The sequence below is a fragment of the Macaca fascicularis genome, chromosome 2 (assembly GCF_037993035.2).
Source record: "Macaca fascicularis isolate 582-1 chromosome 2, T2T-MFA8v1.1".
NCBI lineage: Eukaryota > Metazoa > Chordata > Mammalia > Primates > Cercopithecidae > Macaca > Macaca fascicularis.
This window is the reverse complement of record NC_088376.1, coordinates 33,089,436-33,113,728: the sequence shown is the minus strand read 5'-3', so window position 1 is coordinate 33,113,728 and position 24,293 is coordinate 33,089,436. Positions and strand designations below refer to the sequence as shown.

At 38.6% G+C, this 24,293-nt stretch overlaps 2 protein-coding genes across 13 annotated transcripts in view; one reads left to right on the top strand and one right to left on the bottom strand.

The window, feature by feature from the left end:
• CAPN7 (calpain 7) overlaps nucleotides 1–18,277 on the top strand; it is a 46,997-nt gene extending 28,720 nt beyond the window's left edge. For 2 of the 9 annotated variants that reach the window (XM_074031016.1, XM_045386994.3), the window contains 10 exons: nucleotides 14–134; nucleotides 5,707–5,851; nucleotides 5,997–6,096; nucleotides 6,697–6,832; nucleotides 7,422–7,497; nucleotides 10,793–10,938; nucleotides 12,018–12,080; nucleotides 12,640–12,770; nucleotides 16,920–17,012; nucleotides 17,105–18,277. In XM_074031016.1, the coding sequence (XP_073887117.1) occupies nucleotides 14–134; nucleotides 5,707–5,851; nucleotides 5,997–6,096; nucleotides 6,697–6,832; nucleotides 7,422–7,497; nucleotides 10,793–10,938; nucleotides 12,018–12,080; nucleotides 12,640–12,770; nucleotides 16,920–17,012; nucleotides 17,105–17,249 (1,156 nt within the window). In that variant the 3' untranslated portion in view covers nucleotides 17,250–18,277. The remainder of the gene's footprint in view (nucleotides 1–13; nucleotides 135–5,706; nucleotides 5,852–5,996; nucleotides 6,097–6,696; nucleotides 6,833–7,421; nucleotides 7,498–10,792; nucleotides 10,939–12,017; nucleotides 12,081–12,639; nucleotides 12,771–16,919; nucleotides 17,013–17,104) is intronic. The other 7 variants (XR_012430681.1, XR_012430677.1, XM_074031017.1 and 4 more) reach the window with 5 other exon arrangements.
• A 2,537-nt stretch (nucleotides 18,278–20,814) lies between these two features.
• Nucleotides 20,815–24,293, bottom strand: part of SH3BP5 (SH3 domain binding protein 5) — a 76,935-nt gene continuing 73,456 nt past the window's right edge. For 2 of the 4 annotated variants that reach the window (XM_045386996.3, XM_065539878.2), the window contains 2 exons: nucleotides 22,746–23,006; nucleotides 20,815–22,253 (listed from right to left, as the gene is read on the bottom strand). In XM_045386996.3, the coding sequence (XP_045242931.1) occupies nucleotides 22,036–22,253; nucleotides 22,746–23,006 (479 nt within the window). In that variant the 3' untranslated portion in view covers nucleotides 20,815–22,035. The remainder of the gene's footprint in view (nucleotides 22,254–22,745; nucleotides 23,007–24,293) is intronic. The other 2 variants (XM_045386997.3, XM_074031018.1) reach the window with 1 other exon arrangement.

Sequence of the window (24,293 nt, the reverse complement as noted above, 5' to 3'; positions counted from 1 at the left end):
GGGTTCATTCCAGATTTCACAAAGGAGATGTCCTCATCACTGCGTCAACTGGAATGATGACAGAAGCTGAAGGAGAGAAGTGGGGTCTGGTTCCCACACATGCATATGCTGTTTTGGACATTAGAGAGTTCAAGGTTTTGCCTTAAATTTTTTTCTTTTATTTTTCCTGTTGGATAAGACATTGCAGGGATCCCAGATAATTTATCAGACTTTTGAATACTGACAAATCAAGGTTAAAGTGGAGTTTATAAACCATTTCACCTACTACATTAAACAACTTGATCTCTACCATTGGGAATTATGAAATTAAAAGGTGGGAAAGGAAATCACAGGGATGGCACAGATACTGATGACAGAACAGAAACGCTGTTACACCTCTTTGTCTTTTCCATAAAACCAGCAGTTTTGAGGTGGAATATATAGCTCCCAAGATTCCACACTGCGTCTTGGTGTTTGGATCAATCACATTGTTAAGCTCTAAAGCAGTGGTCGCCAACCTTTTTGACATCAGGGATCCGTTTTGTGGAAGACAGTTTTTCCACAGACAGAGGGGTGGGTGGGAGCATGGTTTTAGGATAAAACTGTTTATCTCAGATCATCAGGCATTAGATTCTCATAAGGAGAACACAGCCTAGCTCCCTCACATGCACAGTTCACAATAGGGTTCACACTCCTGTGATAATCTAATGCCACACTGATCTGACAGGAGGCAGAGCTCAGGCTGTAATGCTCACTTGCCCACTGCTCACCTCCTGCTGTGCGGCCCAGTTCCTAAGAGGCCATGGACCAGTACCCATAGTAGACACTAAATAAATACTTATGAAAGTGGGCCAGGCATGGTGGCTTATATTTGTAATCCCAATACTTTGGTAAGCTGATACAGAAGGATTTCTTGAGGCCAGGAGTTGAAGACCAGCCTGGGCAACATAGTAAGACCCCATCTCTCCAAAAAATTTAAAAATTAGCTGGGCATGGTGGCATATGTCTGTAATTCCAGCTGCTGAAGAGACTGAGGTGGGAAGATTGCTTGAGCATAGAAGATCAAGGCTGTGTTGAGCCTTGATCACACCACTGCACTTCAGCCAGAGTGATAGAGACCCTGTCTGAAAAAATAAAAAATTGTGAAAGAGGAAGAAAATAGGAAGATAGCTGGGCATAAGATACATGCCATTGTGTTTGTGTGAGCAGGTATTTTTCTTCCTGGAAGCCCTTGCATGCTGTCAGGCCTTTCAGACAGACCCTATTTCTGCAATATCTGGTTAGAATATTTGACTTCATTACTTCTGAGGTGGTTGTTATTTTTAACTGAAAAATGGATTGGTTCTATGGATTAGAAAATACAAAGATTATTAAAGAAGTACTATTTCTTAATGAAGGACCCTTAATACCAGAACGAATAGAAGTAGTGATCAGTCAGCAATAACAGAACACTACTATGTGTTAATTAGAGTTGTTTGCTTATGTATGGCACATGGAATTACAGTCACGTGTTGCTTAATGATGAGTATACATTCTTTTTTTTTTTTTTTTTTTTTTTGAGACGGAGTCTCGCTCTGTCGCCCGGGCTGGAGTGCAGTGGCCGGATCTCAGCTCACTGCAAGCTCCGCCTCCCGGGTTCACGCCATTCTCCTGCCTCAGCCTCCCGAGTAGATGGGACTACAGGCGCCCGCCACCTCGCCCGGCTAGTTTTTTGTATTTTTTAGTAGAGACGGGGTTTCACAGTGTTAGCCAGGATGGTCTCGATCTCCTGCCCTCGTGATCCGCCCGTCTCGGCCTCCCAAAGTGCTGGGATTACAGGCTTGAGCCACCGCGCCCGGCCACAATGATGAGTATACATTCTAAGGAATGCATCGTTAGGTGATTTTGTTGTGGCATGAATATCATAAAATGTGCTTACACAAACCTAGATGGTACAGCCTGCTCTACACCCAAGCTCTGTGGTATAGCCTAGTACTCCTAGACTACAAACCTGTACAGCATGTTATTGTATTGAATAGTGTGGACAATTGTAACAGCTTGGTATTTGTATATCTAAACATAGAAAAATCACAGTAAAAAGACAGTATATAAGATTTTGTTAAATGATACACCTGTATAGGGCACTTACATGAATGGAGCTTGCAGGACTGGAAGTTGCTTTGGGTGAGTGAGTGACTGGTGAGTGAATGGGAAAGCCTAGGACATTGCTGTACACTCCTGTAGACTTTATGAACACTGGACATGTAGACTTTATAAAAGTATTTTTTTCTTCAATAATGAATTGTTCTAAGCCAAATTCATCAGTGGTGGTTGTATACCAACTTTAGTGATACAAATGTTATTAATAAGTTCTGATTAACCCACTACCATTGGAGCAACCCAATAAATTAACCTTGGCTTACTGTAATTTTTTACTTTATAAACTTTAAATTTTTTTTAACTTTCTGGCTCTGTAGTAACAACTAGCTGAAAACACAATCACATTGTAGAGCTGTACACAAATACTTCACATGAGCTTTTTTCTGTTAATTTTTTTTTTAAGGCTGTTTTGTTAAAATCTGAAACATAAACACAGACATTAGCCTAGGCCCACATGGGGGCAGGATCATCAGGATGTCACTTGGCAATAGAAGTTTTTCAGCTCCATTATAATCTTATGGAACCACTATGATATATGTAGTTCATCATTGTCTAACATTTCATTATATGGTGCATGACTGTATATGAATTATGAGGACGGTAGGGATGTATTGCACCATTATAAAATGTATAGTCTTGGAACTTTACAAATTAGCTGGTCAGTGTTGCACCCCCCAGCCATACTCTGTAGAATTGTTTATTTAAAAGTGGCATAAAAATTGACCACTTAAAGCAAAAAATATAAACATTATATGAAATTAGGTACACCAGTAAGGTTGGGTTTTTTTAGAATTGTAATTTGCCACAAATACCAGTCAAAACATTTTAAGTGGCTGGGCACCATGTCTCACCACCTGTAATCCTAGCACTTTGGGAGGCTGAGGCGAGAGGATTGCTTGAGGCCACAATTTCAAGACCAGCCTGAGCAACATAGCAAGACCCCATCTCTGTAATAAATAATTTTTTAAAAAATTAGCTGGGCATGGTGGTACATGCCTGTAGTCCCAGCTACTTGGGAGGCTGAGGTAGGAGGATCACTTGAGCCAAAGGCTGCAGTGAGCCAAGATCACACCATTGCACTCCAGCCTGGTTGGCACAGTGACACCCTGCCTCAAAAAATGTATATTTAAAGGTTTTCTCCAGTACTGTTTTATTTAGATATATATTCAAGGAGTTTCCTAGGTGCATTATTTTTGTTTTTTAGTTTTTGCTACTTACCTTTTGAAGTGTTTGTTTAATTCTGACTTCTTTTTTTTTTTTTTTTAAAGATGGAGTCTCGCTCTGTTGCCCAGGCTGGAGTGCAGTGGCGTGGTCTCGGCTCATTGCAAGCTCCGCCTCCCAGGTTCATGCCATTCTCCTGCCTCAGCCTCCCGAGTAGCTGGGACTACAGGCACCCGCCACCATGCCCGGCCAATTTTTTGTGTTTTTAGTAGAGACAGGGTTTCACCATGTTAGCCAGGATAGTCTCGATCTCCTGACCTTGTGATCCTCCCGCCTCAGCCTCCCAAAGTGCTGGGATTACAGGTGGGAGCCACCGTGCCTGGCCAATTCCGACTTCTGTTTTAAAATATTTCCATATTTGATTCAAGCATTTATCTCTAGGACCTCTTTTTTGCAGAAAGACCTAATCTTGTACTATGACAGCTCTGCTTAGTATTATATCATTGGTGACTTTCTTCACTTAAGAGATTTTCAATATTTATTAATATTTGCATAAAAGTGCTATCATTTTTGTTTGACTACCTCTAACCTGCTTGTGTATTCCAAGGCCTTCATTTTAGTCTCAGTGATTCTCTCTTTGGGTCATTTTTGTGTCTTTGAGGTGATGTTTCATAAATAGTCTACTATGGAAGTACAGCTCCACATCAGGGTGCTGACTTCAGTTCAGACAAGTGTTATAGAATTTCTGAAGCTGTCCAAGTCTTTTCCTTTGCTGCCACTTGGAAATAACTTTAGAAATTGGATGTTTCAGCAAAATCAAATTCTTTTTTTTTTTTTTAAGTTCTCTAGCATTCCTTCTTTTTAGGGCTGGTTCTCTACCGATCCCAACAAAATCTACAGCCATATCTTGGTGTCCTTGAATATCACTGATGCTGGGAGTCTGTCTCTGAAAAGCTTAGCAGCAATTTGTTCTCCTTTGTGCTCCTCTTTTAGGAAGTGTTAAGAGTCCTGAAATGAAGCAGATTGCCTGCTTATGGAGAATTAAATTTTTTGAAAAGAAAGGAATTAGAGTTAACGTGTGGTGAGACACATATGGTGTAGAAGATATTGATGAAAGAAATTGTATTAATGAAGCTTCTAGGGAATATAGCCTAAGAGGAATGAGTCTTATGTCCAGAAATCACGTACATCTACCCCCAGCCACAATTTGTCACCATTTAAAATAGCAAAAGGAATGTGTTGTGGTGGTTGTTTAGATGTCTCCCAAACAGTTTGATTTATGATATCATTAAAAAAAGTACACAATTTCCTAAGGTGACTGCTTGCAGTAAGACAAATACTATTTTTGATTTACCACCTCTTTTGTTTTCCTGAATCAATGTATTCAATTCTGTAGACATGCCTGGTATTGACTGAGCATTTACCTTTACACTCTGTTCCATAAATCAGTGGAAAATCTGAAGAGGGATGATAGTGTTACCATTTCAAGGAGTTAATTATTTCATTGGGGAGACAAGATGACTACATTTGTAGGAAACAATATAAGATAGGATACTATTTGTTTTAAACTAATGTAATACAGATTGTTAGCACTATGAAGTTTGGAGAAGAGAAAAAAGAAAGAAATTACTAAATGCTAGGTACTTTATGTTAATTCCATTTGATCTTCACAGCCATCTTCTAGGGACACATCATAATCTTCATTTTACATATGAGTCAATCAGTGTTCAGAGAGGGTAAATGACCCACCCAAATAACTGAAATTTGGTCCCATTTTATTCTGACCCCAAAGTCCATGTTCTTTTCTCTTTTCTTCACCGTATCTATCTGCACTGAGAAGAAAGGATAGCTAAAGGGATCAAAGAGGGCCTTTCAGAAAAAGGGAACAGCATGAGCAAATGCCTCTAGAGGCAAAATTGAATAAAGATTTTATTGCATTCTGAAAGGAAAAACTAGATTAGAGCCAAAGATACATGGAGTATACATACTGGAAAATAAAGTCGGGCCAGAGTAGAGTGAGCTTTGAAAAGGCAGAAAATACTTCATGCTCTAAGGCAGTACTGTCTATTAGAACTCCTGCAATGATGGAAATGTTCTTTATCTGGGCTGCCCAATGAATTTGCTATTAGCTACCTGTGGTCATTTAACATTTGAAATGTGGCTGCTGTGACTAAGAAACTGATTTTTGAATTTTATATAATTTTAACTACATGCAGTGAAAGACTACACTATTAGCTCTAGGGAGTCGGTAGCCATTTACAGTTTTTGATTGATGTATGACCTGGTGAAAGTGTTAAAAATACTAATTTCAAGTTGATTTGAAGGGAAAAGAATTGATAAGTACTCAGTTCATCCTCTAATAAGAGAACTAATATGGTAAAAACTGTTTTGCAACTTAATGTTATCTCCTGTTTCTTTTGTACATAGGGGCTGCGATTTATCCAGTTGAAAAATCCTTGGAGTCATTTACGTTGGAAAGGAAGATACAGTGAAAATGATATAAAAAACTGGACTCCAGAGTTGCAAAAGTATTTAAACTTTGATCCCCGAACAGCTCAGAAAATAGACAACGGTAAATATATCTTTTTAATTTTAATACCATTTATTCTTCAAAAAACAAAAAAAAAACATGTTTCAACAAGGCGAAAGATATGTAACTGACTTAAAATCATTTAGCATTAAGATTTTTTTAGATTAACAAAGATATTAATTTTCAGGAATATTTTGGATTTCCTGGGATGATCTGTGCCAGTATTATGATGTGATTTATTTGAGTTGGAATCCAGGTCTTTTTAAAGAATCAACGTGTATTCACAGGTAACTTTTTGCGCATTGCAGAGTATGCTTTAAAATAGCATCCACTTTCTTCACGTAAAAACATAATGGTGCCAGGCGCGGTGGCTCATGCCTGTAATCCCAGGACTTTGGGAGGCCAAGGTGGGCGGATTGGTTGAGCTCAGGAGTTCTAGACCAGGTTGGGCAACATGGCAAAACCTCATCTCTACAAAAAATACAAGAACTAGCCGGGCATTGTGGTGCACACCTGTAGTCCCAGCTATTCAGGAGGCTGAGGTCAGCAGGTAGCTCAAGCCTGGGAGGTGGAGGTTGCAGTGAGCCAAGATCACGCCACTGCGCTCCAGCCTGGACAACAGAGCAAGACTCTGTCTCAAAAAAATAAATAAAAAACGGAATGGTTAATTTAGGAAGACTAGCATTCCATCTCTTTTTGTCATGCCCACACTGACTATCTTGTTAATAGTTGTTTTCTTTCCATGCTTCCTGGTTGTGCCAAAAAATTTAAAAACAGTAAAACAAAACCAAAAACTCAGATAGCTTAATTCACTTTTTGAAATAGTGTTATATTTTAGCTCTATGAGAAATTTAATTACAACCTTCTTTGTTGACTTTATCTTTTAGTACTTGGGATGCTAAGCAAGGACCTGTGAAAGATGCCTATAGCCTGGCCAACAACCCCCAGTACAAACTGGAGGTGCAGTGTCCACAGGGGGGCGCTGCAGTTTGGGTTTTGCTTAGTAGACACATAACAGACAAGGTACTGATACCCTTCTAATGATATCCCATACAGAAATTTTTTAAATATAGTTAGAACATTGTGAAAGACATACGTAAACACCAGCCTGTTTAATTAGGTGCCCAGAGAATAGTGTTTTCTCCGACAAATGAATATTTTCCTCTAAGGAAATTTGTATTTTATAATTATACACTTAAATCTTGTTCAAAAGTCATCTCTGAAGAAAACTATGAGGGAGTTTATGCTTTTTAAAAGTGAGGGTTTGGGGGTTGATCATGTATAGTTTACATCTTAATATTAACATTGAAATATGCTGAAGGGAGTTTGGAAATGTTAAATCATTAGTCTTGATTCTGTAAAGGTTAACCATAATCTTAATAGCCTCCGAATCTTATTTACTATATTACTTCATACATTGTGGTCATCTGTTAAAATGACAATTTAATTCAGAAAAACAATGTTTCTTATAGCACCAAATAGCTGAGAAAAATGCTCTTAAAATTAGAGGTATTTTAACTTTAAAGAGCATTTTTTGTGGAGAGATTTAAAAAGAAAATAAATAGCATTTTCAACCCATTTTCTAACCACATTGGATTCTTTGTGATTTTAGGATGATTTTGCGAATAATCGAGAATTTATCACAATGGTTGTCTACAAGACTGATGGGAAAAAAGTTTATTACCCAGGTATGTTTAGTAGCCCAGCAAACATTAAAATAAACATACATAAGATTTTATTTATATGATTAAGTTGAAAAATGACACATTTTATGTAGATAATATAGAGAAATAATTATGTTGATAGACTCATAGAAACCACTCAAGCAGATGAGTATTTACACTGTTCTGTGTTTTGTTTTGATTTAATTTAGAGACTCCAAGGGGGGGATTTCCATATTCTCACACATGGCTGTCAGAATTTTATTTCTGAAACTTAAGTGATGTCTTTTACTCTAATCAAAAGTATTCTGTAGTTTTCCCTGAACTCCTGGATAAAATCTAAGCTCTTTAGCATGATATATAAGGCTTTTTATATTCCAGCCTTAATCTACCTGCCCGCCTTTATTTCATGCCCCAGCTTCTCACAGTTGAGATAGTTGCTACTCCAGAATACACCGTGCCCTTGTTGCCTTTTTTCACATGGTTTCTTCTCTCAAGAATCTCTCCTCCCACCTTTTACCCACATATTCCTGTCTCCCTATTTGGCTTCATGCGCGTAGTTAAGCCCAAATACCATTCCTTCCACTGGGCACCTGAGATATTTAACACATTGTATTGAAACCACTTTGCTTTCACATTTTTAAAAAATGTGTATCACTTAGTGAGATAAACTGTCCTAAGGCTGTGGAGAATAGTGATGAACTAAACAGGATTGTTTTCATAGAGCTTATGTTCTAGTTGGGGAGACAGTTAGTAAGCAAAACATCAAGTATTGATACACATATGTAAAAAAGGGGTATGTGAGTGAGTGGGTTGGTTGCTTTTGGTGGGTGGTCATAGAAGACCTCTTTGAGTGGGATTGAGAAGAGCTATGAATAACAAAAAAAGGAACCAGTTGTGCAAAGAAATCAAGGGAAAAGCACTACAGGCAGAGGGAACAGCAAGTACAAGGACCTTACAGTGAGAAAAGATGGTGTCTTTTTGGAACAGAGAACAGGCCAATTGCCTGGGTAGGTGTGGTATCAAAAGAAGTCAGATTTGCAGAGGTCAGATCACATGAGGTTCTGTACACCACTGGCAGGGGTTCGGAGGGTCTTTGGCTTGTCATAATCAGGAAAATGGCGTTTCCTGGCTCCAAATGGAGATGCCAGTTAGGCTGTTGGATTTTTGAATCAAGTTCTGGAGTAAGGGTAGAGATACAGATAGGGGAGTCAGGAGCATATAGATGGAATTTGAAGATGGGACTGTATAAATCACCTGTGAAGAGACTGGTGGGTACAGAGATTAACACGCAGGATCTGACCTTGGACTCTCAGACACCTTGAGGTTGAGCAGAGGAAAAGGTACCACAAAAGAATTCGAACAGAGGGCCTGATGAAACAGTGAGGTTTCACATAACCAAAGCAAAGAACATTTTTCAGGAGAGAAAGAAAGGAAAACTGCATCTATTGATGTTTGAGAAATCAAATGAGATTAGGTGAGAGAAGAAACTATTGTGGGAACTAGATGATAAGAACTTAGGAACACAAAGAAAGAAACAACAGACACTGAGGTCTACTTGAAGTAGGGGGAGGGTGGGAGGAAGGAGAAGAATAGAAAAGATAACTATTGGGTCCTGGCTTAATACCCAGGTGATGAAATAATATGTACAACAAACCCCCATGACACGTGTTTACCTTTGTAACAAACATTCACATGTACCCCTAAACCTAAAATAAAAATTAAAGAGAAGAAACTATTGGACTTAGCATTGTGGCAGTCATTGTTGACCTTGATAAGAACAGGCTTAGTGGAGAGGTGGAGATAGAAGACCAATTGGATTGGTTTTAAAAGAGACTATGATGTAAGGAAGCAATTGTTGACAGTTCTTGCAAGAAAGTTGTGCAGAGAAATGGGCAGTGATAGGAAGATGTGATCAGAAGTGGTTTAAGCCTTACTTTGTTTAATCATAGGGAAGTATGGCATTCTTCCCTATTACACTGTGTTGATGGCAGGCACTGAGTCATACTAGTCAATATCCCTAGGTACTGGAATGGGCATGGCACATAGTAGGTCCAGTGACAACTGTCAAGTTACACTAGCCAAGCTTTCCTTTTTTTAAAATAATGCTCCATCTTATGTAGAGTGATTGTGCCTTTTCAGAATACTTTCATGTTTATCATTTTATTTTAATTAGAACACTCTGCAGTAAATAGGACAGGCCTTGTTCCCCATTTGACAGAAGAGTAAACTGAAACATGAAAAGGTTAAAAACCTTGTTCAAGATCCACATATGTGCCAATTCTTTACTCTTCTCACTAGATCACACCACCCCTAATCATTAGAGACTTATGACTTATTTGAGATACTAAAATGTTTAGTTTTTCTGATAGGTCCCATTATAAATATTCAGCATTCCTAAATAAGCTGAGACCATCGATCTTAACATATAGTAATTGACATGCATAAAATTTTATTGTATCAGGCTTGACTGATGGGACTATCAAAGAAAAATAGGCAGCATTCTTTGTAATAACAAAATATTGAAAACAATCTGAATATCCAGATTTTCTTTTTTTTTTTTTTTTTTTTGAATATCCAGATTTTCTAAACCAGTTGGGGTGTAGATAAAATGTCATATTCATGTGATGGAATATTATACAGGCAGTTATAAGAAATAAACTATCTGTGTAGAACAACATAGCTCTTTTTAAAATGTTGAGTGAAAAATGAAAGATATAAGACATACACTATTTTTTTATATATACACTTATACCAGAAACAGTTATTTGTTCATTCACTTTTAGGAGTGGGTACATTTGTATTCAAGTCTAAAAAGATATTCACCAAATCCATCAGTAGAGGGGAATAAGATAAGGGTCATAGTTAAAAGCGACATTGTTTTATGAAAAAGCTAGAATGACCAAAAAAAAAGTTAATTTAAACCTGAGTAGTGGGGAATATATATTTTTACATACTTCTTTGTATTATTTTTAATTTCATCTCAAAAGAAAAAAAAATCCTGAGTTTAAAATCCTCTATGGGAGAAAAATGCAACACAGAACAAATAGTAGGAATTACTGAAATGCAACACAGAGCAAATAGCAAGTACTGTTATATCTCATTGAAAGTATTCAAAAAGATTATTTTTGCTTATTAGGAACTGTTTAATTTTAAAGGTTTTAAGTGAAATTATAATTCACTAATATCATTATGTTTTAAGGAGAGAATCAGTTAAGGAGATGTCCATCCAAGTAATTATTTTTCCTACATCAACCATAAAACTTCAAAAACTAAAGAAAGAAAAGTCTCCTTTTCTCTAAGCCTACTTGTTTGTTTGCAGCTGACCCACCTCCATACATTGATGGAATTCGAATTAACAGCCCTCATTATTTGACTAAGATAAAGCTGACCACACCTGGCACCCATACCTTTACATTAGTGGTTTCTCAATATGAAAAACAGAACACAATCCATTACACAGTTCGGGTAAGTAAAACCAACACACAGTGACAAAACACAGTAATATAAAGACGTAATGTGCTCCGCTTTGTAAGTGGGATTATCTGGAGAAAGTTTATTTCTGAAAATGTATTGCTCTCTATTTTTGTGCTTATTTTAATAGTAAATTACGCCTTCTGTAGAAAATAATACATTTGAAAAGAAATGTTTTTATTCTGAAAGAACATTTTTATTTTCATAGTAATAGTTTAGCCCCACGGTAATATAGTATGTTGGACTAATACATTTCTTTTTCTTTCTTTTTTTTTTTTTTTTTTTTTTTTTGAGACAGAGTCTTGCTCTGTCACCCAGGCTGGAGTGAGTGCATTAGTGCAATCTCAGCTCACTGCAGCCTCCACCTCCCGGGCTCAAGTAATTCTCCTGCCTCAGCCTCCTGGGTAGCTGGGACTACAGGTGCTGCCACCACGCCCAACTATTGTATTTTTTGTAGAGATGGGATGTCACCATGTTGGCCAGGCTGATCTCGAACTCCTAACCTCAAGTGATTCACCCACCTTGGCCTCCCAAAGTGCTGGCATTACTGGTGTCAGCCACTGCACCCAGCCAATACATTTCGTTTTAAAGCAAGCAATAAAAACTTATTTAGCCTGTTTAATATTTGTATTGACTTGAAGAAGACTTTGAACTTAGTGAAAGAGAATCAGTCACTAGAAACATACTGCTCTGATCTAGTTGGGAAGGTCATTGTAATTTTCTTCTATATAGATTTGTTTGCTCTAGATAAGCAGCTCAATTTGAGTAGATTTTTAGTGATGAAAGGGACATTGGAAGCTGCTGCCACTGCTTCATTTTTCAGATGCAGAAACCACGGCCTGGAAAAATTGTAATTTGTCCTGAGTCATACACAGTTAGTAGCAAAGAAAGCCAAGACCACACCCCTAGCTTCTCAGTTCCCAGCTCATTAAACCTGACCTGATACTAGGCTGCCTGTAGAATCATGACTTGTATATGCCAACTGATTTTTTTAGTCTTCCAGTATATTCATGTATCACTTTGATGTTCTTGTAAGTGTAAAATTTATCAATACAGTCTTTTTTTTAATCTAGGTATATTCAGCATGCAGTTTTACTTTTTCAAAGATTCCTTCACCATACACCTTATCAAAACGGGTGAGAAGATTCATTTGGTTGTAATCTCAGCATTCTTTTAGAATTTTTAAATTCGCTTTCCCATTTCTCTGATTTTATTCTTTATATTTAGCAATTTATTATGAAATAAAGACATTCTAAGGCTTCACAGGAATATATGGGAAACGTAAGTGGCCTTCAATTTGGGTCGGAATACAAGATCTTCAGTGAGCAACGTCTGTGAAAAGAAAATTCAGAGAAAGAAGATGAATGCAAACTTAGGTTGTTAGAGAAGGCTGTGTGGATGAACCTTAAAAGTAGAATTTGAGATTAACTGCAGGGTAGGCTAGATGTGTAGAGGAAGATTCTATGGAAAATGCCTTGTAGAAAGAACAACTTGATTAGCGGCTAAGAGATGAAAATAGGGATTAGTGTAACAAAGCAGCCTGGCTGTCACCAGCAAATAAAGATGGGAGAGAGGAGTTGGAGCCACAGAGTAGGAAATTGCCTTTTTTTTTTTTTTTTTTTGGAGATGGAGTTTTGTCTTCAAGTGGAATTGAAGAATGAAATTTTGTTAACACTGAAACTTTGTTTTTATTAGATTAATGGAAAGTGGAGTGGTCAGAGTGCTGGGGGATGTGGAAATTTCCAAGAGACTCACAAAAATAACCCCATCTACCAATTCCATATAGAAAAGACTGGGCCATTACTGATTGAGCTACGAGGACCAAGGTTTGTGATGAGTAACTTTCTTAAATTAATGATGTTCTATTAAAAATGAACATAGTGTAACAAAAAAGTTTAAAAACCTAAGCATGTATGGACATTGGATTTATAACAATGGCGTTATAGTGGAGTGAGGAAAGGACAGTCTTTTCAATAAGTGGTATGGAATAATTGAGTATCCATGTGTAAAAAGGGCAATTAGAACCCTGTTTCACATAAAATTCCAGGTGGGTTACAAACCTAAATGTGAAAGGCAAAACAATACAGCATCTAGATGATAATGCAGGAAATGTTTTAACCTCAAGAAAGGAAAGATTTCTTAAGACAAAGAGCATGTTAAAATATTTGTAAATATGCTACTTTGATAAGAAAAAAATCTGCAGTTTTTAAAAAATAAAAACATGTCATAAAGGGGGCAATCCAGATGGCCAGTAAACCATTGTAATAGCCAGAAATTGGAAACAAATGTTCATTGACATTTACGATTATAATATAGTCATACAATAGAGTCCTGATATAACAATGGAAATAAATTACAGCTATACACAACATAACGGATAAGTCATAATGGATACGTCTTAAAAGCCATATGTACAGAATATATACCATGTGATTCTACTTCCGTGAAGTCAAGAACAGGCAAAACTAAAAGACTGTCATTTAAGGATGCACACTAAGGTTGTAAAACTATAAAGCAGAGCGAGAGAGTTAGTACTATAAAAGCTCTGTGAGGGGACAGGAGTTGCAGTTAGGAATATACAGGGAATTCTGTGGTGCTGAGAGGATTTGTTGATCTGGGTGGTGGTTACCCAGGAAAGGACAGTCTTTTCAATAAATGGTATGGACAGCCAACAGACACATGAAAAAATGCTCATCATCACTGGCCATCAGAGAAATGCAAATCAAAACCACAATGAGATACCATCTCATACCAGTTAGAATGGCGATCATTAAAAAGTCAGGAAACAACAGGTGCTGGAGAGGATGTGGAGAAATAGGAACACTTTTACACTGTTGGTGGGATTGTAAACTAGTTCAACCATTATGGAAAACAGTATGGCGATACCTCAAGGATCTAGAACTAGATGCACCATATGACCCAGCCATCCCATTACTGGGTATATACCCAAAGGATTATAAATTATGCTGCTATAAAGACATATGCACACGTATGTTTATTGCGGCACTATTCACAATAGCAAAGACTTGGAATCAACCCAAATGTCCATCAGTGACAGACTGGATTAAGAAAATGTGGCACATATACACCATGGAATACTATGCAGCCATAAAAAAGGATGAGTTCATGTCCTTTGTAGGGACATGGATGCAGCTGGAAACCATCATTCTGAGCAAACTATCACAAGAACAGAAAACCAAACACCGCATGTTCTCACTAATAGGTGGGAATTGAACAATGAGATCACTTGGACACAGGAAGGGCAGCATCACACACCGGGTCCTATTGTGGGGAGGGGGTGGGGAGGAGGGATAGCATTAGGAGATATACCTAATGTAAATGACGAGTTAATGGGTGCAGCACACCAACATGGCACAAGTATACATATGTAACAAACCTGCACGTTATGCACATGTACCCTAGAACTTAAAGTATAATAATAATAAATAATTTTAAAAAAAAAAAAGGGAAGTAGATGGACATACATCATAATGCTAACTATCATTGACTTTTTACTTAATTATACTATATACATCAAAAAAATAAATAAATGGTATGGAATAATTGAGTATCCATGTGTAAAAAGGGTAATTAGAACCCTGTTTCACATCAATTTGCAGGGAGGAGACAGATGGGGAAGCTGAGGCGTTTATTCACTTTGCAAATGATTTATTAAGCTGTATACATGTTTTACTTAAGTGTTATATTTCATAGTTTTAAAAGGTTTAAAAAACATAGAGAATACAGCCTGGGCATGGTGGCTCACACCTGTAATCCCAGCACTTTGGAAGGCCAAGACAGGAGGATTGAGTTCAGGAGTTCAAGACCAGCCTGAGCAACATGGCAAGACCTCATTTCTGCAAAAATTTTTTGAAAAATTTAGCCAGGCATGGTGGCATGTGCTTGTATAATCCCAGCTACTTGAGAGGCTGAGGTGGAAGGATGACTTGAGCCCAGGAGGCAGAGGTTGCAGTGATCCCAGATGATGCGATGCCACTGCACTCCAGCCTGGTCGACAGAGCAAGACCCTGTCTCATACAACAACCACCAAAAAAAAAAAAAAAACCAATACAAATAAAAACAAAACTACCTTCTAAATAGGATTGGGCTTAATTTTGCTTCTCTTACAAACTAATCCAGCAGCAGTTAATAACCCAAAATATGAAGATAGAATTAAACTACTTTTCCACAAGAAAGTCATTTTAAAAACCCCTACCAGTTTGATAGGTGAAATAGGTAAATAAACCTACTTGCTCTTTTGTACTTAATTTCTAGATGGATTGAACATGTAACAATGTTTGTTACAATATTGTTTATTTATTGCCTATTCATGTTTCTTGCCCATAGAGTTATCTTTTTTTTTAATTGTAAGCATGAATAAGATAAGGGTATTAACTCCTTCACATATTTGCAGATATTTTTCTCAGATTGTCATTTTTCTCCCACATAGAAAAGCATTTCATTTTAAAATAATGAAATCTGTCTTCTGGTTTCCTTTTGCTGTGGACAGGAACTTTCACCACATTATCAAATTAATTTTCACCATATTCTGATTATTTTATGGTTTAATTTTTTTGCATTTAAAAAATTCATATGAATATATTTTTATATTTGGTATAAAATACAATTTAACAGTTTTTTTCTAAATTTTGTGTTACCTCATCACCATCTAAATGAATCTTTCTTTACTGATTTGGGATGCCATGTTTATCGTATGCTAAATACTTCTGTAAATTCAGATTTTGTTTCAGGGCTTCCTTTCCCATAGGCCTTCCCATTTGTTACAATAACAATTTTTTTCTTTCTTTTTTTTTTTTTTTTTGAGACAGAGTCTCACTCTGTCACCAGGCTGGAGTGCAGTGGTGCAATCTTGGCTCACTGCAACGTCCGCCTGCTGGGTTCAAGCGATTCTCCTGCCTCAGCCTCCCAAGTAGCTGAGACTACAGGCGCGCACCACCATGCCCAGCTAATTTTTGTGTTTTTGGTAGAGATGGGATTTCACCGTGTTGGCCAGGATGGTCTTGATCTCTTGACCTTGTGATCCACCCACCTCTGCCTCCCAAAGTGCTGGGATTACAGGCGTGAGCCACCACGCCCAGCCAATGACAATATTTTTAATTATTCCCTGTGGCCAGGCACAGTGGCTCAAGGCTGTAATCCCAGCACTTTGGGAGGCCAAGGCAGGAGGATAGCTTGAGCCCAGAAATTCCAGACCAGCCTGGGCAGCATAAGGCGACCCCCTGTCTCCAAAAAAAAAAATTTAAGAAATTAGCCAGATATGGTGGTACATACCCATAGTCCCAGGTCCCGAGGAGGCTAAGGTGGGAGAATCGCAAGTCCAGGAGGGCAAGGCTGCAGTGAGCCATGATTGCTCCACTGTACTCCAGCGTGGGTGACAGTGAGACCCTGTCTCAGGAAAAAAAAAAAAAAAAAAAAGGTCGGGTGCAGTGGCTCACGCCTGTAAACCCAGTATTTTGGAAGGCTGAGGCTGGCGGATCAACTGAGGTCGAGTTTGAGACCAGCCTGGCCAACATGATGAAACTCTGTCACCATTAAAAATACAAAAAAATTTAGCCAGGTGCAGTGGCATACCCCTGTAGTCCCAGCTACTCAGAAGGCTGAGGCAGGAGAATCACTTGAACCCAGGAGGCGGAGGTTGCAGTGAGCCAAGATCGCGCCTCTGCACTCCAGCCTGGGCAGCAGAGCGAGACTCCGTCTCAAAAAAATAAAATATTTCCCGGGGAGCCCATGGTAAAAATACAGTCTCTCTTAAAGTAAGTTTAATCCAGTGTTAATTTTTAAGGCTTCAACTGAAATATATAAATGGTGTGTTACATGATCACAAATAGAGTGCATGTGTTTCTACTGAAACTTCAGAAACATAATATGACATTGACACTTCAGATATAGTTATTTTAAATCACGTGCTTGAGACTATATATTAATACAGTAATTCTGTTCATTTTAAATGCTAGGCAATATAGCGTTGGATTTGAGGTTGTAACCGTTTCTACTGTAGGAGATCCTGGTCCCCATGGCTTTCTGAGGAAATCTAGTGGTGACTATAGGTAATGTTGGCATTTTTGTTGTATCTATTTTATACTTTACTTTTTGTGGCATCATCTTCTATAAACTTTATTCTCATTTTCTCTAAATATAGGTGTGGGTTTTGCTACCTGGAATTAGAAAATATACCTTCTGGGATCTTCAATATCATTCCTAGCACCTTTTTGCCTAAACAAGAAGGACCTTTCTTCTTGGACTTTAATAGCATTATCCCCATCAAGATCACACAACTTCAGTGATGGAGAAATCTCGTTACTGGCTTTTATACTTAACCAAACATCAGTTCTTCAAATAAGGACACAAATCTTCAGGACAGTAAGCAGAACAATCAGAATGAAATTAAATATCTAAAAACACATTACAGTGGTATCTGGTGCTTGTCAGGGTGTTTGGTAAGAACTGTATATAGTCAGAATTACCTAAATCACCTAGAGGTACCGTTTACATGGTTTTGTGTATATAGAGTTGGCTAGCATTTTAGGGGCCATTTTGTATAAAAAGTGCATATGATTAAGATTAGATTTAGTCATCACTGTGAGATGCCTTTGCTAAGAGGATAAAGGAACTGAGACCAGATGAGAAAAAGGATATATATTCCTTGAGTGGAATAGTGGGCTAGATTAATATACTGAAATATTTCCATTGTTTCCCTTTTTTGCAGAGCATGTGGACATTAAACCTGCTTGATTCTACTATACATCTTGGGCAACTAATTACCAAATGAATTGTGCCACCATAATTGATTTTAATTTTGCATTATTATTTTAAAATGTTGCCCAGTTATGAAAGAATAAAGCTTTTAAATATAGACTACCTTAGCATGAAGATGCTCATGCCTAAGAACAAAAATTGTTGAGATTATCTCCCATTCAATCATGTAGCAAGAACTTAGAGAAATTCGCTACTGCGGTTTTTATTTTTAAAAAATAGTAATTGAGATATTGAAGACATTACAATTTAGTTTGTATCGTCTTTTTTTAAATGGCTGTATCGTTCAGTGCTCTTGTGGCAGTGGCACTTTGAAGAAAATAGAGAATTTAATATATGGTGATTGGGATATGTAGCATTCAGAAAAAGTGAATTGCCAAGATACTGGTGTCATGTAAATTCCCAGTTTACATAAAAACCCATCAGGATAGAATGATGCTCAATATTTTAAAATTCTAAAAATAGGGTGGGATTTTTCATTGTCTCTACTTTATAATTGTCAGAACTTATTTTGTATTGCTACTACCTTAAATTGAAATAAAATGTTTATACTTATGGATATTGCATAGTTTAACTTAGATTTATTCAAAGATTTCATCTGTCATGTTTCATGTAAATGACGATAGATTATTTGCATGAAAATATATATTTCAACAAAAATCTGTTCTTTTACAGAATAGTGGTAGATTATTACACTAATGAGATTTCATTTTGGTAAATACTTCATGCTTTCAGTTTTAGCCTATTAATTTTAGGTGGACTAATTTAACTAGTTTTCTGTTACTCTTTAAAAAGAAAAAATCCAGAACATAAGAACTATATTATAAACACATGATTTGAACCTGTTGTGGTAAAGATCTTGTACAGGATGCAAACTGAAAACCTAATCCATCAAATGTATTAGAAGAGACCTATATATGAACAACTTAACTGTGGCACTGATATTTCTATAATAGAGCTCTAAAAACATGCCACCAGTGTTTGAATAAGGGAAAGATTAATTTTGGCTGGACCAATATAAAAAATTGTACTTGAAGAATTGATACTTTAACTTGGACCTTGAAGGAAAGGCTTCAAAAGACAGACTACTGACCATTATTGAGTGTTTACTATGTACCCAATGTGTATATTTTTCTTTTTACTCTTCCCAATAGCTGAATAAAGTATAGATACTATTATTTGTACTTCTTACAATTGAGGAAAGAAGCCTAAGAGATTAAGGTATTTGCCCCAGGTTTACAAGCCTTCTTCCCTGAGCCCTGATTGACCTGCTGTGTGTGTCTAATGACACCCACAGACACAGCCATCTAGTCGAGGGAGGGACAAGATCCAGACCTGTTATAGAGGGAGGAAAAACAATCCAGGCCCTTCAGAGGTTCTAAGTAACAGACAGACTAGTCAGGAGTTGTTAGAGAGGATGACTCAGGTTTCTAATTCAGCACATGGACAGATGCTCATAGCTTCACCGAAGGTAAGTTTTGACACATTAAATTGCCCAGAAAATCCAGATCTGGAATCAACGTGGCGTAGTAAGCAAGATCACCCAAAAAGTCAGGAGTCACATGTGAACTAAAGATGGTTAAGAACTGATTTGGGGGAAGCTTTTTAGAAAGTATTTCTAATTTTTAGAAAAAAATACATAGACTAACAGGAGATACAAGAAAACAAGGGGGTTGGAGGGGGATTTAAGAAGCCTAATGAACAGAATTCCCAGAAGAGTATAATTAAATGTCAAATGTGGTGGAGATAAGAGGCCACAGTGACAGCAGTGGGGGCAGACTACGTAAAACTAGAGATTTGACTAGGTGATAGTGTGACAAGGGAGCCCTGGTCAAAAGGTGGTCTGCATCCCTTTCTGGTGTAGGAGACAGGTAGGCTGATGGGAAAGGGGATTGAGGCAGGAAACAAGAGAGAGTTTTAATGCCCAAATAAGGAATACTCTAGTGCTACTGACTGCCTAGGCTTTGTCTTTTGTAAAGACAAGGGAAAGAAAGCCCCAATGTTAGAAAATTCCATCCCACTTTCCTTCTCTGCAAGTACTTAGAAATTTCTAGTTATTAGATTGTATAACTTGACTCTGCCGTAAAAACTTTATCCTAGTTTGGGCTATTTTCCAGATGGTGTTTTTTCTAGGCGGAAAAAGAATTGCCTCAATTGCAGGGAAGTTTTTGCTAATGGTAAGTCAAGCAAGTCTCAGTGTCTTTACTACAGGTTAAAGGGTGTGAGGAGATTTTATGAGAACTGAATGAACCCTGAAGGTCACTAGTCAAATTCAGGTATGCTGTTAAGTAAGTGTTCTTGTTTGAGACCAAATTACAAGACTGGCCAATTTTTGTATTCTTGGTAGAAACTGGGTTTCACCATGTTGCCCAGGCTGGTCTCAAACTCCTGGGCTCAAGTGATCCACCAACCTCAGCCTCCCAAAGTGCTGTGATTACAGGCATGAACCCTCGGGCCTGGCCGGCTGTTTAATGTTCTTAAATAGCACGAGGGACTTCTATGAACTTTCTTAGATGAAATATTAACTTCTAGGTAAAACACCTTTTGATACTGCAAAGGGTTATTTCTGAAACTTAAACCTTATGATTGGCCAACCAAGAATTTTTCTCCACAGCATGCTTTAATAATGAAACGCAGATTAAGAGTCCAGCATTGTAACATTTCCACAGAGAAAGGATCCATCTGATTCTCAACTCTGAATGCACATTTGAATTCCCTCGGGGAGCTTTTAAAAGTAATGCCCAAGTGTACCCCCCAGTTAATTAAATAATTCTCTGGGGATGAGAGCTGACAGCAACACTTAAGCTTCCTAGGAGACTGCATGCAGTGTGCAGCCGAGGCCCACTCCTCCAGCGTCACCACCTCGTCTTTATTTTACTTATCTGCCACTGTGTTTCCTCACTGCCCGCAGCTTTAGTAGCAGCAAAAGTAGAATTCAAACCTTGGTAATCAAGGCTTAAATTATTACTATTCATGACCTTAATTGAAAATGATGACTGGTGAGCACAGCACTCCATGCTCTTCCTTACGGCAGAAGGGTTGCCTAGAAGATTTGGGCAATACTGGGAGTTATTTGAAGTCACAGAAAGTAGAAACTTTTCTCAAGCTGTTTTTATTACACTCAGTGTATTAAGACAAGTACAAAATAACCTTGTAATTAAGATACTGTATCAGTCAAAAAAGAAGTCACTATTGTATGAAGAGATTTACAAATGACTAAAATATACAGGCTGTGACAGAATTAACAGTTTGAAAGAGGGTTACTTTTTTCTTTTAGAAATGCTAAATTTTCTTAACAAGACAAAAATACAGTGCTCTAAATATGCATTACCATGAAAACATTAAAGAAAAGCAGTCTTAACACTTACTACTATTAACAGCCTTTGCCAACACATGCCTGCCTACTCCCTTTCCTAACTTTAAAGAACAGTTTCCTCTAAGGAATACTAGTGCAGCATAACCCTTAAATAATTTCATTTATTTTTAACGTTACAACCTACAGAGAAATTAACATCTTGTCAATCTAATAACAGTGGCAACCATTCTTCACATGCACTTCTCTTAGAATAAATCCCCTTGGCTGGCAGGATAAGGCTTATGCTGTAGAACCTTCTCCCCCACAGCCACAAATCCCCTTCTGTAAGTCCCTCCTACCCTCATCCCCCCCGGCATTCACCTTTCCCACCCCAAAAAGTGCAGCTCATGGTAGCCTTTCTCGAAAATGGTTTCAATGGGTATCCCAGAATACACGCTTTTTTAAAAGCCCCCCTCTGAACACCAGAGGCAGTGAACATGAATTGTGTTCTTGGATTTTTTTTTTTTTAAGCCTCCACTGGGTCAAAAATATGTGTTCTTAATGCTTGAGTTTTTGCTTTGTGTGTGGGTTTTCTTTTTCGTTTAGATATCATGGAATAAAGTGGAGAGGACATCTCCATTTTCCCATACAAATTGAAGGATGAGAAGAGAAAGAGAAGCAAGCTGTTGCCCCCACTTTGGCCTGGCTTCCCAGCCATCTTCCCAGCTCTGGTTCTTTCATAGGAACTAGTTATTGCTTCCACAATGCCATTACACGGAATGTTCCACAAAGGCTGTGAACCTGGTCACAGTCTACCTGCAGCAACAACCCTGCTCTGAAAAACCAGCCCAAGAGCTCTTACCCAGAAGAACAATCTTTAGCCCTCAAGGTCACTGAAACTTCATTAGAGCAGTTTAGAGTAGACGTGTAAGATTTGGCATATATTAAATGATTATTGGCACAATGTTCTCCAGTTCCATGTATAAATGTTGATATGCACATGGGCCAGGGCCCAGTATGAATCAGCCAATCTGCACCATTTTTATGTCAGCAATAATTCCATCTCTTCCCTTTGAGCACTGGAGGGAGAGCTGCTTCATCCGGTTCTCCAAGGCCTGGCCCTCGGGGGAGGTGTTGCTTTGGCTCTTACTGCTGCCACCACCGCCACTGCTATTGCTGAGGCCCCGGTTGTTGTTGGCTTTGTCACTTGTTTTATTCTCTGCCCCTTCTGCCCTGTCTCCTGTAGAAATACAAAGATTATCAAAAGTGAGTATTAACAATTCTAAGTCACTTGAGCTCAAACCAATCAGCTAACAGCCCTGTAGAATTCCCACTGTTGCCTACCGTGCCTATCAGAGAGGTTCTCAGTACATAATCATTTACTGCTTTTATTCCTTGTGATGTTTTATATATTCCTTAGCTATAGAGATGAAATTTGCCACATGGACTTTATAGCTGAGAAACAAACCTCTCTGCTATGTGCTTGCCAAGGAGACTGTTCTGATGTGAGACACAGGACCTAAGCTCTACTTTATAGAAGCTGAGTGGAGCCAGGAGCTCCCCAGAACAGCACTTGGAAACAACCTCAGTGATCAATACTGACAACGCAACCACAGAGACCTGGTAATGCAGCATGGGGTCCCTGAGACCTGGCAGAGGTATGGAACGGCACAACAGTCAGGCTACAGAGGCAGTGCGGCATCTGGGACAGGGTGAGAAGGCTGCTACTCACCTCGTTCTACTTCACATTCAGGGGAGGAGGCCCCGCTGCATTCACTTCGAGGGCCCAACACTGGGAACATCATCCCAAACTCTGACAGGGACACAGGGCTGGGCAGATCCAGGCTGCCAGGCCTCACAACCGCAGGGAACTGGTCAGGCATCTCAGACGGGCTTGTTGGTCCTGAACTAAAGCTGGACACAGACTGGGTTTCCGAGTCATCTTCAGACACAAAGTTGCTACAGCTGTCATCTTCAAAGGCCTCCGAGGCCACTAAGTTGAGAGAGAACACCAGTCACATGGGTTCTGTCACCTCCTCAAATACCACAAGTGCTTGCTGCTGGCAGGCAGCTAGACACAGTATGGGGACTGCAGAATCTCTACCTCTGAGTGCCTAATGAAGGAATGTGACTTCCCAAGCCTGAATGGCCAGCCTCTAAAGCAGCTGGAAGGGAAGCAGCTGGCAGCTGGATCCCATGGATATTAAGCGCCCTTCCAATAACCTTATAACCCTGCCAAGACATCAGTGTCACCAGACATTACCTAAAAATGGAAAATTAATTCAGCCACAAATTAGGACCTTTACTCCACCTCCGTCCCCCAAACAGATCCTCATGTGCACAGGAAGAGGTTCTGGTCCTCTGTAACATATCCCAAACAAAGCCAGCTGGACTTAGGCTTCTTTCTTAGGGCAATAGAAGCAAGAGCTGCTAGAAGAAACAGGCCAGCATGGAGTATCTGCTGGGACCTTTGTTATCTTCCAGGTAACTTCTGATCTCATAAAGAACACACTCACAGTCTACCCACATCACCATTTTCTGCAAAAGAACAGAAATCCTTTACAATGCTCCGTAGCCACATTATTTGGTAGACCAAAATAACAAGGCGCAGACACATGTTATTCCCATGGTTTCAAAGCCTCTTTGGCCTTTAGCGGTTTTCCCTCAGCCTGCCCACAATCCCACTCCTTATTAGAACTTTCCCCTCTTCTCTTTAAAAACAGCCTTGTAGCATTCCGTAAAGGTTTCTTACAAATGATAAGTACTGTAATGTTGGGGACAGAAAATAGGCTCAGACCTGAATTGAATCCCTAACTCCAAGACTTGCTGTGTGACCTTGATCAAGTTACTTTAACCTCTGTAAGCGTCATGAGCCTCTCCATGCAGGGTTTGAGATGATGTATATGTTAAAGTAACTCATACATAATAGTTGTTCAAATGATAGTTTCCTTTCCTTTACCTTGAACCTAGCACTTAAATAGTTGTTGAAGGAATTAAAGAACTCCTGAGGAAGGAGCTTGGGAAAGAGCCAACAGGGATTATTCCACAGGTAAGGAAAAGAAAGGAAGTGTGCAAAGACAGTGTTGGGTGGGTTTTCTTGATGAGCATGACAGAAACCAAGTCAAACTTCTATCAGTTTTCCAGGGGGTGGCCCTGGGAAAAGAGGTCTCTATGATCAGATGCCAGTGAGAGCCACCATTTACTGAGTGCCTCTTGGGTGTCAGGGATTGATTCATGTAATCTGAACCACCACCCTACACAATGCATAGTATACAGTAGA